This window comes from Caretta caretta, chromosome 5 (genome assembly GCF_965140235.1).
Source record: "Caretta caretta isolate rCarCar2 chromosome 5, rCarCar1.hap1, whole genome shotgun sequence".
In the NCBI taxonomy this organism is placed as follows: Eukaryota; Metazoa; Chordata; order Testudines; family Cheloniidae; genus Caretta; species Caretta caretta.
In genome coordinates this window covers 35695301-35711137 of record NC_134210.1, presented here as the reverse complement: position 1 = coordinate 35711137, position 15837 = coordinate 35695301, and the positions used below count along the sequence as shown (strand labels likewise).

Here is a 15837-nt window from a genome sequence, read left to right as displayed (position 1 = left end):
GTGCACTGTTGTCTTTGGAAAGACTTTTAGGATGTATTTTCTGGGAAGTTTGCAATAGTGGAATGAAACAAAGCATCTAATCCACCAAATGGGATAAACTCTGTTCTCAATTACATGGCTGCAGACTGGAAGTAATTTGATTGAAATCAGTGAATTTACTTCTGTTACACCAGTGTAAGCTTGAGAACAGAAATTAGTCCCATGTTATAAAAGTTTGAACAGGACAGAAGCTTAGAAGGAAGTCACCCTATTTAACATTAATTTGAATGCTGTGGGTCTGATTTTCATTTGTGATCAGTGTAGCCTGGGAAAGATGAGGAATGGTGGCTGTGGCTCCTGGATTCCGAGGCCAGCTAGGGAGGGACCAGTCTAGTCCTCCACAAGGGTACTTTAATTTATGCATGGCTGTTCCAGCAGCTGGAGAATATGGATCTTCTGGCTGCATCCCTACACTGGAAGCAGTAGCATGCTGTAGAGACACTGCCTGCTATCCACCACCAACCAAGTTCCTTTTATGAAAGGGGAATTTCCAGGTAGCTTGTTAAGTTGGCTTTCTGGCTGCCTTGTACCACCTGGCCTCTATATGCATGCAGGCGTCTGCCCATGCCAAAGTTGTAACAGGACCAGGACCTTAATTACTAATACTACTCTTGTTTCACTTGTTTAGGTCAGAATAATTTACAGGATCTAGAAGAAATGCATTCTTCAAATATGGAAGAGGATACCAAACCTCTCCTGATCCCTGTTGGAGGTGATGAAAGAGATTATGGAATCATGAACATTCAGTTTGATCCAGCAGACCTAAAATGCAAGAGGTATGGGGCACTCTAACCTTATACAGTGATCATGATAGTGATTTGTCTTATCTTTACCTTTAAAAGAATAATTCAATAAAGATAAAAGCCAAACCTTTTTGGTCTGGTTATTTTAATAACTAAAAATCCTACTGTGTGTCATTTGGTGTTATTTTTAAATACCTCCTAAGTTATAAATATTTATCCTTTTCTAGGATTAGGAGTCTCTAATGAGTTGGCTGAAAACTTGACAATTCAGGGAGGGTAGTGCAGGATTCCTATCCTTTTATAGGTGAGAACTTGTTAGAAAAGATATTGGTCGCTTTCCAAATCTATCTTAAACTGAATAGAATGAGTACATATTGATTCCCATGTCTATTAAAATTTTTATCTTATAAAATTTAAAACCTCAGACTTAAATGGTGCAAGTACGCAAGAGATTGCATGGCTGTGTGCATACAGGTATATAAATAAATGCTGTGTGTGTGTATATGAATTCATAGGCACATACGAGTTTAAATATGCATGAGTGTGCATATAGGAAGGGAACCCACTGTGACATGCTGTTTGGAGGGCCTCCAAAAGTCATTATGCTTCAGAAATAGGCAATCCTGCAGCATTCTTAGGGAAGTGATGGCAGCATGTCAGCTATACTTAGTACAATCATAGGGGGGCTTGTAACACATTAAGGCTGTCTGACATCCCCATTTTAAGACTTTTCAGTTGTTTACAATTTTGCCAAACAAGTCAGGCTGAAATTTGCCATGCTGGGTGTCCAATTGCCTCAGGCTGAATTTTTTGGAAAATAAAAATGTTGAAACTTTTGAATTGGAGATGTGGGGGGAATGGAGACAGGTCTGACAAAGAGCTGGAGTGCAGAGGGAGAACTGGGACTGGCTGGACAAGTGGACTGGAACTAAGCTGTGGGGACAATTGTCATGCCCACTGGTCTGAGCAATAGCTGTCAGAGGGTGGGAACCACATCAAAGGTTGGAGCCAAGGGTCAGGAACCAGGAGTTTGCTCTTGGACTCCTGACCCGAGCTCTATCTGAGAGGCTGGCAGGGGAGTCCACATCATTGCACATATACTTACTGGAATTCCTCCTGAGCTAAAATAAGGCACCTGGACCCATCAGGGGCCACAAGGGAAGCCTTCCAAGGTGTTCATCTCCATAGGGTCTAAGTGATGATGCATACTGCCCTATCATGGCTGCCAGGTTGTGGCATGGAGGTGTTGGCAATCCTGCAGACCCCAGCTTCTAGCCCCTATAGAACCTAACAAGGACACTGGAGTTTGGAGAAGCAGCCCAGGAAGAGACATTGGGACTAGTTGTGTGTGGACAAGGAATATGGTTAGAGGGGGTATGTGATGGGAGGTCGGGGGAAGATGGGATGTCAGTGGTGGGGCCAGAGACAGATAGGAACTAAGGGCAGGGAGAACTGGAACTGGCTGGTCAAGTAGATTGGGACTGGAAATGTGTGGAGTAGGACTTGGACAGGGAGCTGGAGGGGTGAGATTAGTACAATCAAGGAGACCAGGATGAGAAGCCTGGGGCAGGAGTCCTATGGAGGGAGGCAGGGGGGGTGTATGTGATCATTTAATTAAACTATCATAATCCATACACACAAGTGGGGCTGAATTAAGGATGCACAGAGAGCATTAATTCTGGCATTTCCTACTTTTGAGTGCTTGACTTTGCAACCTTAGTAATATTCGTTTAGCATAGAATGTGTATAATTTCCTATGTCCTTAAAAGTGCAAACTAAAAAAACAAATTGCATTATATGGCATCATATTCACACTCTCATGGTCAGCAGCAGGGTCAGAATCTTTAGATTCACCACACAGACCTCTGCCACTTGGGCTAACAGAGTAACTGATAGCAGTAATAGGTTTCAGAGTAGCTGCAGTGTTAGTCTGTATTTGCAAAAAGAAAAAAGGAGTACTTGTGGCACCTTAGAGACTAACCAATTTGAGCATAAGCTTTTGTGAGCTACAGCTCACTTAATCGGATGCATTTGAAAGCTTATGATCAAATAAATTCATCAGTCTAAAGTGCCACAAGTACTCCTTTTCTTTTTTCAGTTATAGGTTGTCATCCTCTATATGGAGCAGCATTAGAGGGGGATGGAACACTACCAGTTTTACTGATATTTGCTGACAGCAAAGGGATGGTGAGACTCAAGAATCTTAGGTTCTGTTCTAGACTATGGAGAGGAGCATGCTCTAGTGGGCTCAGACTTCTGCCCATTTCCCCCCACAACCTTTACCCCTTTTGCCTATTCCCCTCCAACCTCTCCTTGTCTCAGTCCTATCACTTTTCTACCCTAGGCTTATTCCAGTTTCAGTCTCCTCACTTAGAAATTCCTGGTCTTTATTCGTCAGGTGTCATGTCCTAGTCTCCTTATACAGTAAGTTCTCATCTCCTACTCCAGACATCAAGTTCCAGTCCCTCCCTCACACCCAGTCTACACCTGCTCCTAGTTTCCTTGCCCAGCCATTCCTAGTTCTCTTCCAACCCTCCCCAGCTCCTTGCCCCAGTCTTTGTCCAGCCAGGCCCAGTTCCTCCCTCCCAACCCATCATCTAAGCCAGTGGTTTTCAAACTGCAGGTCATGACGCAGTATTGGGTCACAGAATGTGAGGCACTAGGTGGCAGCGGCCCCAGTCAGCACTGCCAACCAGGACATTAAAAGTCCCGTTGGCAGTGCTGCCCAGCTAAGGCAGGCTAGTCCTATTCTGACACCACACTGCATCCTGGAAGCAGCCTGTAGGAGGTCCAGCTCCTAGGCAGGGTGGGGCCATGGGGGCTCCACGTGCAGCCCCCCATCCTGAGTACTGGCTCTGCACTCCCATTGGTCGGTTTGGGCAGTGCCTGCAGGGAACCACTTGTGTACCTCCACCTAGGAGCTGGACCTTTGTCCTCCACAAAGATAAACTAAAGCTTTTCCTGCGCGTACCTTCCTGTTTTGTTTTTCTCATTGTCTGTGCAGACCTGCTATTTTCTGCTTCGTGCTTTGCCTCTTGGGGCAGCACTTCCCCCCCCCCCATACAGCTGGGCCTATAGTAATGGCAGGCTTGCTCCCTCCTTGACTTGTGAGCATACCCATGACTAGCCAACTGGCTGGGAGATGGGATGCCCAGTACAGCTAGACAAACTCGCACTAGCTCAGCTCGAGCTAGCATGCAAAAAATAGCAATGTGGCTGTTATTGCATGGGCTGCAGCTGAGGCTAGCTGTCGGATTCTAAAGCCAACTGACTGCTGGTCCAAGCTTAGGTGGCTAGCCTGAACCGCTGCCCAAGCTGCAATGTCTATGCTGCCATTTTAACAAGTTAGTCTACCTGTGCCATGAATCACGCTTCTCAGCTGCAGCAGAGACATATCTTGTAGGTCATTGTCTTTAGGGCTGCCCCCCTCACCTCCCTAGCTGGCCTCAGCCCAGGGGTGCGGGAACAACTTTTATTGTGGGGGTGCTGAAAGCAGAAATCATGTATTTGGGTTATTACTACAAACCAGGAGTGTAGCAGGATCCCCAGCACCTATACCTAAGCTGGTTCTCTTGATTACTTGTCCTTACTTGGGACTAGTCTGTAAGCTGCAGCAAAGGAAAGTATTTTGGTTAGAGAGCTACAGAAAAGTGCTAGGAGCAGACACTCAGCATCTCTCAGAACTAGCTGCTTACACCTGGAAATAGATCAGGGTGACAACCTGAGCAGGAGCCAGAATTTACCAGGGTACATTGCTAAAGAGCCACAGTAATAAATCAGCAGCCCCATTCCTCCCTCCTCCACTAATCACCCCTTCCCCACACCTCCCACCCACAGCCCCAGCGATCAACACCTCCCCCTCCCTGCACCGGTTTCGTGGTGTGCAGGAGGCTCTGGAGGAGAGGTGCAAGGGACAGACTACCTGTAAAAGCCCCATCTAGTGGTATCTGCTTTCATTACAAGGCTCACTTTCCTTCTTGCCTTCCTCTGCAAGAGTGGCCAGTGTTGCTAGAGCAGAAGGGAAGAGCGAGGCCAGCTGCTCTGACCCACCTCAGCTAAAAGCAGTGTTGAGAGAAGCAGAGTCAGTGCCCCTGCTGCCTCTCAATCACCCAGATCGAGCTTTTCAGCTCTGCTGCCTTTCTAACTACCAAGCTGTCTGTGAGGTAGAGTTTGCATAAGAGACCCAAAGATGGCACTATTGTCTTTGGAAAGACTTTTTCCTCTCCACCATAAACTTAAGATTGCTGAATAGCAGAATAGCCACCAGTAGGGATGCACACCTTGCATAGTCTTCTTTGCCTGAGTCGCCAGTCCCTGGAAAGGGTTTGTAATGGGGTGCTCCACTCACCACTAGCATGGCACGGCCTCCTAGTCACTCTGGCAATTAGCTCTCAAAGTCAATGCTCCTTCCTGTGGTTGCGCACCATCACGATCTCTCTCAGGTCTAGGGTTGCCAACTTTCTACTTGCACAAAGCCAGACACTCTTACCCCACCCCCACTCACTCCACCTGTTGCTCACTTACCTGCCCCACCCTCACATGCTCATTGTCACCAGGCTGGAGCAAGGGGGTGTGAGGGTTCTGGCTGGAGGCAGGGATGAAGGAAGGTGCCCCAGGCTGGGACTAAGGGGGTTAGAGTGCAGGGGGTGTGAGGGCTCTGGCTGCAGGCTCTGGTGTGCAGTTTAGGATGAAGGGTTTGGAGTGCATGCCAGGCTGGGATTGAGGGGTTCAGAGGGCAGGAGGGGGAAATCAGGGGCCGAGTGGGGGGAGGAGGGTGCATGCTCTAGGCAGAGATTACCTCAGGCCACTCCCAGAAACAGTGGCATATTCCCCCTCTGGCACCTACACAGAGGCCTAGCCAGGCAACTCTGCACACTGCCCTATCCACTGCCCATAGTTCCCAGCCAGTGAGAGCCACAGAGCTAGTGCTTGGGGTAGGGGCAGCATGCAGAGACCCCCTGACTGCCCCTATGCATAGGGGCCAGAGAGGGATATGCTACTGCTTCCAGGAGCCACAGCAAACAAGGAGCCTGCCTTAGCCTTGCTGTGCCACCAACCAGTCCTGCAAGAGCCAGTCAGCAGTGCTGACCAGAGCCACCAGGGTCCCTTTTTGACTGACCAGTCTGGTTGACATTTGGACACCCGGCAACCCCACCTGAGTAAGGTCTAAAGTGCCTCAGCCTAGGGAGGACAGTATCCTCTTCATGATTTAGCCAAGCAGCCATGTCACTTACCATTTCCCCCACTTCCAGGGTATATTAAAGTTCTTTCTTCATTAGAAGTAGGCAGTTTTCCTATTCTTCACCTGAGGTGCTACACTCTTGGCATCTGGCAGGAGAACTCAGGCCTACTCTCTACTCCAGGTTCTAATTCAGGGACCCTTGACCCATCAGTTCTGCCTCTTCCACAGACTGCTTCCTACAACTTCTAGTATCTCTCCTTGTTCTGGGTGGGCTGGTTCCAAGTCCCCTCCCCAGGAAGCAATGGCAGCTTTTCCTAAGAGCCCTTGTTTGCTGCCAGTTTCCTGGCTTTATAGGCCTCACCTATTCCTGCCCAGCTGAGCCTGCTTTCAGTCTTCCCTTCTCCTTGGCTCCCCCTCCAGGTGCAGCCTGTGGAGTTAATTGGCCTGCCTGGCCATCTTAACCTCTTCTAGTTGTGTGTGGGTGGTGTATTGTCTAGCACAAAGTGGGCTGTTTGGTTTTAGGAGGCATAGGTAAGAGAGGAAAGATCTGCCTTAGGCTAAGAGTAATGGGTGAGAGAGAGGAGTGCAGGTGTGCTAACAGAAGGCTTTTTTTTAATTCTGTTCCTGTGGCTACCATGATCAGAAACAGGTTTGTGGTGTTTTCTAGTTTATCCACTGTTGGTTGGTTTTAGAATATTCTTTCCTTCTTGTGTTTATGTCTTCCTGTGATTAGTTTAATGTTGTATTTTTAAAGGTTTTTATGTTTAGTATTTGTCTGTTGTATATTATGGGATGTTATTGTTTCATATTTGTTTCATAGTTGACTCTTTGCCCAGTTAATAGGTCTTGTTAATTATGCTGAGTAGTCTTGGATGGATTTTTAAAAACTGTAAGATGGTTAATTGGGTTTATTGGTTTAAAATATGTTGTTGAATTGCACAAAATAATTTTTTATTGGTATGTAACTGTTTCTTAAAGAAAAAATCAGTTACAGTTCTAGTGTACTTTTTTTGTTAATCTAGTACAGATTTTTTTAAATAACAATACAAGCGTATTAAAGTCAACTGTTGCTTTTTTATTTCTTTAGAATTTCTGATTATTCCATATGAATGATTTGCTAACTATGTAATTCTCAGGTTGTTGGTATATCTTAATATAGTAAGTTTATAGAGACCTTAATTTTGGGATGTCACCATACAGCTGTAGCAACAGTACCTATTGAGCTAAAGTTAGGGAGAGGTTTTTGCCTTTCAAACTCTTTGATTATAACATATTTATGTAAATAAATTCTGTAACTGTCTTAAGGAATGTTTAGAGTTGTGAGGATGATACTTGAAGGCATTTGTGTTAGAAGTAATCCTCCAATATAAAAGTGTTTGGAAACCACTGTAGTGGATGTTCCTGGTCTTCTGCTACAGGGGAAACTAATGGGAGAAAAAGGCAGGGAGTTTAAAAAGAATGAAAGGGTAGAAGTTAAGGTGAAAGAAGATGCAGGAGCAGTCAGTATGAAAAATAAACCTCTCCAAATTTCACTAGTGAAAAGCGTATTAGCGTGGGGAAAGGCAGTTTCTTTTCTTCAGAAGTGGTTCTCTTTTCCCTTTTTAAAGGTTTCTTGTATATAGAGATGGTGAAAGATGCTGGATAGACATCTTTGAAGGCTAAAATCTTCTGACCACAGAAGAGGTGTAGCTAAGTGCATAGTACAAAGAAATAATAGACTATGTAATTGAGCAAAAAGGTTCTTCTCTGTGTTTTTTCTTTTTGCAGGAAGGGATTCGTTATTTCCACAGCTGAGTTAGTATCCAGAGTATTTAATGATGAAATTATTACAAAACTGAAATGTTGGAGCAAGGGGTTTTCCAGCATTCTGTTCGCTTTTTGACTGCCACTGCATATTGAGTGGATGTTTTCAGAGAACTATCCACAATGACTCCAAGACCTTTCTTGAGTGGTAACAGCTAATTTAGACCCCATCATTTTATATGTATAGTTGGAATTATGTTTTCCAATGTGCATTACTTTGCATTTATCAACATTAAATTTCATCTGCCATTTTGTTATCCAGTCACCCAGTTTTGAGAGATCCTTTTGTAGCTCTTCGCAGTCTGCTTGGGTCTTAAATATCTTTAGTAATTTTTGTATCATGCCCGGGTTTGCTCTAGACCTTATCTTCAGACTGGGTTTGGATGTAGAGAACACAAAAATCACTCCCCTGTCCTGAACAGATCGGGGACTTCTCCGCTTGGAGAAAGTGGCACAGTAGGTAGAGGGTATCGTGGTCTGCCCACATAAGCTCATGGATCCAGTTGGTGTCCTCTGAGAATCCCACCCAACCAACAGGCCAATGACTTCTAGCCACAACCACATGTTGAGCAAGACCATAGACCAGGGGTGGGCAAACTTTGTGGCCCAAGGGCCACATCTGGGAATAGAAATTTTGGGGTGGGCCATGGATGCTCACAAAATTGGGATTGGGGTACAGGAGGGGATGAGGGCTGTGGTTGGGGGTGTGGGCTCCAGGGTGGTGCCAGAAATGAGGAGTTCAGGGTGTGGCAGGGGGCTCTGGGCTGCGGCAGGTTTCCGGCTGGGGGTATGGGCTCGGGGTGGGGCTGGAGATGAGGATTTTGGGGTGTAGGAGGGTTCTCTGAGCTGGGACCGAGGGATTTGGAGGGTGGGAGGGGGCTCCGAGTTGGGGTGCGGGCAGGGGTGCAGGCTCTGGCTGGTGATGTGGGCTCTGGGGTGGGGCTGGGGATGAGGGGGTTGGGGTGCAGGAGGGTGCTCCAGGCTGGGATCGAGGGGTTTGGAGGGTGGGAGGGGGATCAGGGCTGGGGCTTGGGGCACAGGGAGATGCTTAGGGGTGCAGGCTCCAGGCAGTGCTTACCTCCGGTAGGTCCCAGCCAATGGGAGTTTCTGGGGTGGTGCTTGGGGCGGGGGCAGAGTGCAAAGTGGAGCCCCCTGGCTGCCCCTCTGCATAGGAGCCAGAGGGGGGCCATGCCACTGCTTCTGGGAGCTGCATGGAGCAGCCCCTGACCCTGCTCCCCGGCTGGAGCACCAGAGCATGGCAAGCCCGAGACCCTGCTCCCCAGCAGGAGCTCAAGGGCCAGATTTGGCCTGCGGGCTGTAGTTTGCCCACCCCTGCCATAGACACACTGGTGGCTAAACCAATGTCCTGTTCTCGTTTCTCTCTTCTTTCCAATTGCTCCCTGAGATCATCATAGAATCATAGAATATCAGGGTTGGAAGGGACCCCAGAAGGTCATCTAGTCCAACCCCCTGCTCGAAGCAGGACCAATTCCCAGTTAAATCATCCCAGCCAGGGCTTTGTCAAGCCTGACCTTAAAAACCTCTAAGGAAGGAGATTCTACCACCTCCCTAGGTAACGCATTCCAGTGTTTCACCACCCTCTTAGTGAAAAAGTTTTTCCTAATATCCAATCTAAACCTCCCCCACTGCAGCTTGAGACCATTACTCCTCGTTCTGTCATCTGCTACCATTGAGAACAGTCTAGAGCCATCCTCTTTGGAACCCCCTTTCAGGTAGTTGAAAGCAGCTATCAAATCCCCCCTCATTCTTCTCTTCTGCAGGCTAAACAATCCCAGCTCCCTCAGCCTCTCCTCATAACTCATGTGTTCCAGTCCCCTAATCATTTTTGTTGCCCTTCGCTGGACTCTCTCCAATTTATCCACATCCTTCTTGTAGTGTGGGGCCCAAAACTGGACACGGTACTCCAGATGAGGCCTCACCAATGTCGAATAGAGGGGAATGATCACGTCCCTCGATCTGCTTGCTATGCCCCTACTTATACATCCCAAAATGCCATTGGCCTTCTTGGCAACAAGGGCACACTGCTGACTCATATCCAGCTTCTCGTCCACTGTCACCCCTAGGTCCTTTTCCGCAGAACTGCTGCCTAGCCATTCGGTCCCTAGTCTGTAGCTGTGCATTGGGTTCTTCCGTCCTAAGTGTAGGACTCTGCACTTGATGATTCCTTGATGTGACAGAATGGAGTGGGAGTTAAGGAATCCCGAATATATTGACACAAAACAAGAGGAAGAAAAAGCAGACCTCAAGAAATTCCTGAAATACTCCTCTACAGCCATAGTCTTTTTCTGAACTGCTACTAAATCACACTTTTCTGGACTATCTCTTCATCAGTCCAGGCTACTTCCATACTCCTTGTGAAGAACTCTTTGCTTATAATAGTTATGAAGATTGCTCACACCCCTCTCTTGGTGACATGAACTATACGGTGGTCACCACCAAAAGCACATCTCCCTGATGCCTTGCTCTCTATAGAATACTCATTCAAATTAACGATCTCTGGTCTCCATCTGTAAGGTGCTCTATGGTATGGGCCCAAGCTGCTGAAAAGAATGTCTCAGAACCTAATCTCCCTCAACAGCTACATAGTGCTCTTAGTGCTACATAGCAAAGGGGAGAGCTTTCCTGGCAGCTGGTCCAAGATTATTGAGCGCCACTCCGGAAGAGGCAATAACTGCCACAGCTCTTACCACATGGAAGTGGGGTGTAAGCCTCACCTCTTTAGTGTAGCTGTCCCACAGGAACAATAGAGGCGATGTGCCAACAATATTAATTCCAGGTGAGGAAGAAGAAGCTAGACCTCACTGGATCTTTATACTGTGTGTTCAGTCTGAGTAAGGTATAAATAGATGTACACCTCTCATGCTACCATGTCCCATATATGGAAAGCAGCATGTGACAAAAACCCAAATAAGATAGAGAAACACATTATTCATGCAGGTCATTTAAAAAATACTGTCGGTTTCATCCCTTTACTATGAATAACTTTAACCTTAGCTTCATAAATCTTGCTTTTGTTGTTGAAAGTTATTTACATTAGAAGTGGGGGGGGGGGAGACCAAATGTAGAGAGTTTCAATAACGTCCCAACTAAAATGAGTGCACCTTGAAATGAGATATAGATGTGTCCTTTCTGTACCTATGTTGAACTAGTTAACCCTTCATTTTCCACACTTAACTAAATTCAGCAACAGTTTTACTTTGTGATTGTGTTCTAATATATTTAGTTAGGATTTATTTTTTCTTAATCAATAGAGGTTCACCTCCATGTCTCAGGTCTAGATAAAAATAAAGCCAGTGTTTTCACCCTTCATATCTTTACAGTCCAAAAAAAAATCTGGATTGGGAGTACTTAAAAATGGAAAAAAAAAATAAGATGTGGGAAAGGATCTAGTGTATTAAACAATTTTTTCAAGAGGGAGGGAGTATGAACAAAATATAACATAATGTATAGACTATAGAAGTTCATCTAGAAATAATGTCTGTCTTTCCTTTAATACTTCCAGATGGACAAACGATTTGCGACTTTTACAAAGTACCATGCTTTTCCTATCTGCTTACATCAGCTCAGAGAAAAACATGCATTTCTGTCTTGTGCTGTTAAGAGTGGGGAGTATTACTGAACTGAATGCTGAGAGAATCATGGCTTGGGCAGCAAGTTCCATCTCTCTCAGGAGTCTCTTAGCAGCCAGTCACAGAGATGCATTGCAGTTCCAGATCAGGCTTTATTAATCTCTTGATGCAAGTTTGTGCTGTGATATAGATGCTTAATTTTGTAGCTGGGAGGAGGATGGGAACTTGGTCAGGGAAAATGGTGTCCCAGAATGAAGGCAGAGTTGAAAACCATGCAACCCTTTAGAGATCATCCTGTTATTGGGAGCTGCTGTAAAAGGGAACTGGCCACCATCTTTTTATGTGTCTTGGCTCAGACTCTACACATTCAAATAGATCTGGTTCTTACTGCAGGAAAAATAATATTTTCTTCCTGACTCAGTTTTTACTGCTGCTGTTATCTGTAATAGCTGTGGGTTTGGTTGTTATCTGTAATTTGCTGTGATTTACTTTTTTTTCTTTTTTCTTTGAGTGTGTGTAAGGTGAATGAACAAATCTGCATGTTGTTGTGTTTGTAAATCTTCGTGAGTTTAGCCAATAAAAGCACAGGTGAAGGGAAGCAATACAAGTTTAGTAAGGTTTGCAAGCAAGTAATACAACTTTTATTTCTATTATCTTGAGGAATAAATCCTCATGTGACTTTGGCTAATGTCTTACTACGCCAGTAGAGTCCTGTACCTACTTAGAAATAAAGGGTTCTTGACAAAGCTTTCAGACTCTGTCTATATATTGCTTTGATTCAGAAGTGGAAAGTATCATTTTTCTTTACCATAATTGGGGTAAGATTCTGTCTGTCTCTCTCTGGTAAATCTAGCCCTGTATTAAGGACAGTGTAGAAGCAGTCCAGGGAAGGAACTGAGCCCACTACCTACCCCCTCCACCCACTCCCTACATGCCTGTGTTTGAGGAACTACTGGGTATGGAACCTCTACATCCGATGCTAGAAGGAGAGGTGGAGATATTATTCTGTATTGTGTATGCTGCCGCACGACTGCTTAGGGATAGGCCATAATCTGTCGCTTGGGATTTTTTTGTTCCTGAGAATCGTGTTCCTAGTGATTAATCAAATGCCATTCAAAGGGAAACAGTGAGGTAAATGAGGATTAAAAAATTGACTTTTTAAAAATATACTAGGCCAAATTCTGGTATAAAGCTAGAATAACTATTAACTTAAGTGAGCTTTGGATTTATGCTAATGTAACACAATGCAATTTGGCCCATTATTTTTTAATTAGATACTGGTCACCATTCTGCTCTCAATTAGGTGCAACCCAACACATCAGAATTTGGCTCAATTCCCTTTTAATGTGGATTATATAAGGAGATAAATATTGCATTTGTGGTATGCTCCTTCTCTTCTTTCAGCAGTAAAGCAGTGCATTAGGCAGTTGCAATCTATTCCTGAGTGATACAAAATCATTTTCTGAATATCTGTTTTATTTCTCTTCTGTTAACAGTTTCATAAAGGTTGTTTGTTGTGCCTTTTCTGTTTAGGCCATTCCACGTAGAGCCTTCAAATATTGTCAGTGTGAATGATGACACACAAAGAGTTACAGATGAAGCCTCAGCAATGAATAAGCGGATTCATTACTATAGCAAGCTCACTTCTCCTTCAGATAGGGCACTGGTAAGGAAAAGATGGGTTAAAGATGCCATTAATTAACGGACATGACATGCAGGGTGTAGTGGGTATTGTAAGTGCCTGACTTCTGCAATTTACAGATGAAAAATAAAAAGGAAAAACCCCAGTTAAAACAAACCTTGAGGATTGCTTTTAAATGAGGTCTTATTGGCTGAGCATGCTTGAGTTTACGTAGAACCACAAGTCACAACTGCCTGCTTAGGTGGAGAAAAATATGACTAAGAGATGCAAACAGTCCTGAGTCTTACAATATTGGCCCAGTCTTAATACTTGGTCAACAGAACTTTAATAAATACATATTTAAGTTGTCAACATGGAAATCTAGGCACCTAAATTTAGGTATCCAAGCCTGTTTAGGGCATTTTCTGTGTATAGCCTGTCACTGTCATGTTTTGCTTGTTTAAGTTGACTATTTATGTATAATTGAAGCATCAGAAATTCTTTGTTACTAATACATCTTGTTTTATCCATCTATTAGATTGCTCCTGATCATGTACTTCCAGCTCCAGAAGAAATGTATGTGTACAGTCCATTAGGAACTGCTTTCAAAATCGATGGTTGCACGGATGGTTATGGCAAAAACTCCAGCATAGTGACAATGTATGTTAAGTACTTTCTTGTATGGTAGCCCAAAATTGCATTATTTTTGAAGTTGTCTATTGTAAATTTAATAACTTTGTTTTTAAAAAGTTGGCATGAAATAACAATGCTCCTTAATTCTCTGTGTTCTTCAGATTTATGATCTGGAATACAATGATGGGCACATCTATACTAAGTATGCCCTGGGGTATAAAACAGGTAAGATCAATGTGTATTCAAAAAAAATTTGCATGGAAAAAATTTGCAGTGTTCTATTTGAATCAACATTTATTGTTAACGCACAAAAATATAAATGTATTTCTCCTCTTAAACAGGCAGGATTTACCACTGGAATCTGTTTGATCTTGTTAATGGGCAGCTTGACACTTTATTGCTGTTACAGAGTTGTGAAATCACGGACAATGATACGTAAGACTCTGTTACGTTACACAAAGTCTTCTTGTGTGAGATCTTGAGATCCTGAATGATGATGATTTTCATTATTACTGTTTTTGTTTGTGTTTCTGCCAGTGTTTGTCTGAATATTTCTTTGATTTACTGTTCATTAGATATGGGACCAAACAAAAATGCCTCATTTGTCTGCCCCTGAACTTTGGGGAAGTTTGGGTTCTGGATTGAGACTTTGTGGCTTGGGGCCCATCTCCACCTGTCACATTGCTGCTTTAATTTATAAGGACCTGTTTCTTCTTAAGCAAATTTAACCACATCTGAACTCCTTCAGTCAAACTCTACCAACCATCTGATGTAATAGAAATCAAGTTATGGAACAGAATGTTGTCCCCTGACAAGTGTTGTCCCCTGACAAGTGTATTTTAAGTTTGGTGGCATTTATCTAGCAGTGAAAGGAGACTTATTTTACTTTGAGTCAGAGTTCTATGTAAACAGCACAATCTCTCTTAATCAGAGTATTTTCATGTTTTATCACCTGTTTCATTTTTTGTGTGTATTTTTGTCTTTATTCAGCTTTAATAGATACCTCAAACTGGGAATTCCCAGATGTTTGCAAGTACTATTTTGGATCCTTTGGTCAATGGTCCAGTCTTTTATTTTCAATGGTGTCTCTTGTTGGAGCCATGGTTATTTACTGGGTACTTATGTCCAACTTCCTGTTCAACACAGGAAAATTTATATACAGTAAGTATCAGTGTTTTAAGTCTTTTCAGTTTGGTGTGAATCAAAATTCTAGGGACTGAAAAATGGGGACAAATTATCAGTCAGCTTTTTTGTAGCACTGGAGAAATTTAATTTTGAGCACCAATTTATAACCTCTCTAAAAGTTCTACAGTTCTCCAGGTGCATGCTTTTCTTTGAGTGATTTTCAGTTAGACTTTCTTTAAAGAGCATCACAAAGCAAGGATGACTTTTGTTACCTCTTCTGCTTGCTGTAATTATTGTGTGTGTGTGTCTATTACTTTTCCATGCTGATGGACCTGTGTGTGTTTAGTGTATTGATATACATACACACAATAGATTTGGTCCTATTCTTGACAGCAAGTTAAAGAAGTATGGGCTGGATGAATGCACTGTAAGGTGGGTAGAAAGTTGGCTAGATTGTCGGGCTCAACGGATAGTGATCAATGGCTCCATGTCTAGATGGCAGCCAGTATCAAGTGGAGTGCCCCAAGGGTTGGTCCTGGGGCCGGTTTTGTTCAATGTCTTCATAAATGATCTGGAGGATGGTGTGGATTGCACTCTCCGCAAATTTGCGGATGTTACTAAACTAGGAGGAGTGGTAGATACGGTGGCAGGTAGGGATAGGATACAGAGGGACCTAGACAAACTGGAGGATTGGGCCAAAAGAAATCTGATGAGGTTCAACAAGGATAAATGCAGGGTCCTGCACTTAGGACGGAAGAATCCAATGCACCACTACAGAATAGGGACCGAATGGCTAGGCAGCAGTTCTGCGGAAAAGGACCTAGGGGTGACAGTGGACGAGAAGCTGGATATGAGTCAACAGTGTGCCCTTGTTGCCAAGAAGGCCAATGGCATTTTGGGATGTATAAGTAGGGGCATAGTCAGCAGATCGAGGGACGTGATCGTTCCCCTCTGTTCGACATTGGTGAGGCCTCATCTGGAGTAGTGTGTCCAGTTTTGGGCCCCACACTACAAGAAGGATGTGGAAAAATTCGAGAGAGTCCAGCGAAGGGCAACAAAAATGATTAGGGGTCTGGAACACATGACTTATGAGGAGAGGCT

The 15837-nt window shown here is 44.2% G+C and overlaps 1 protein-coding gene across 3 annotated transcripts in view; it reads left to right on the top strand.

Annotated features, from left to right (window-relative positions):
* SLC38A9 (solute carrier family 38 member 9) overlaps positions 1-15837 on the top strand; it is a 73622-nt gene that overhangs the window by 10537 nt on the left and 47248 nt on the right. For 2 of the 3 annotated variants that reach the window (XM_048850837.2, XM_048850838.2), the window contains exons 2-7: positions 668-815; positions 12891-13023; positions 13517-13638; positions 13773-13836; positions 13953-14046; positions 14602-14772. In XM_048850837.2, coding sequence (XP_048706794.1) covers positions 697-815; positions 12891-13023; positions 13517-13638; positions 13773-13836; positions 13953-14046; positions 14602-14772 — 703 coding nt within the window. In that variant the 5' untranslated portion in view covers positions 668-696. Of the gene's footprint in view, positions 1-667; positions 816-1009; positions 1087-12890; positions 13024-13516; positions 13639-13772; positions 13837-13952; positions 14047-14601; positions 14773-15837 lie in introns of those variants that run through there. The other variant, XM_048850839.2, reaches the window with a different exon arrangement.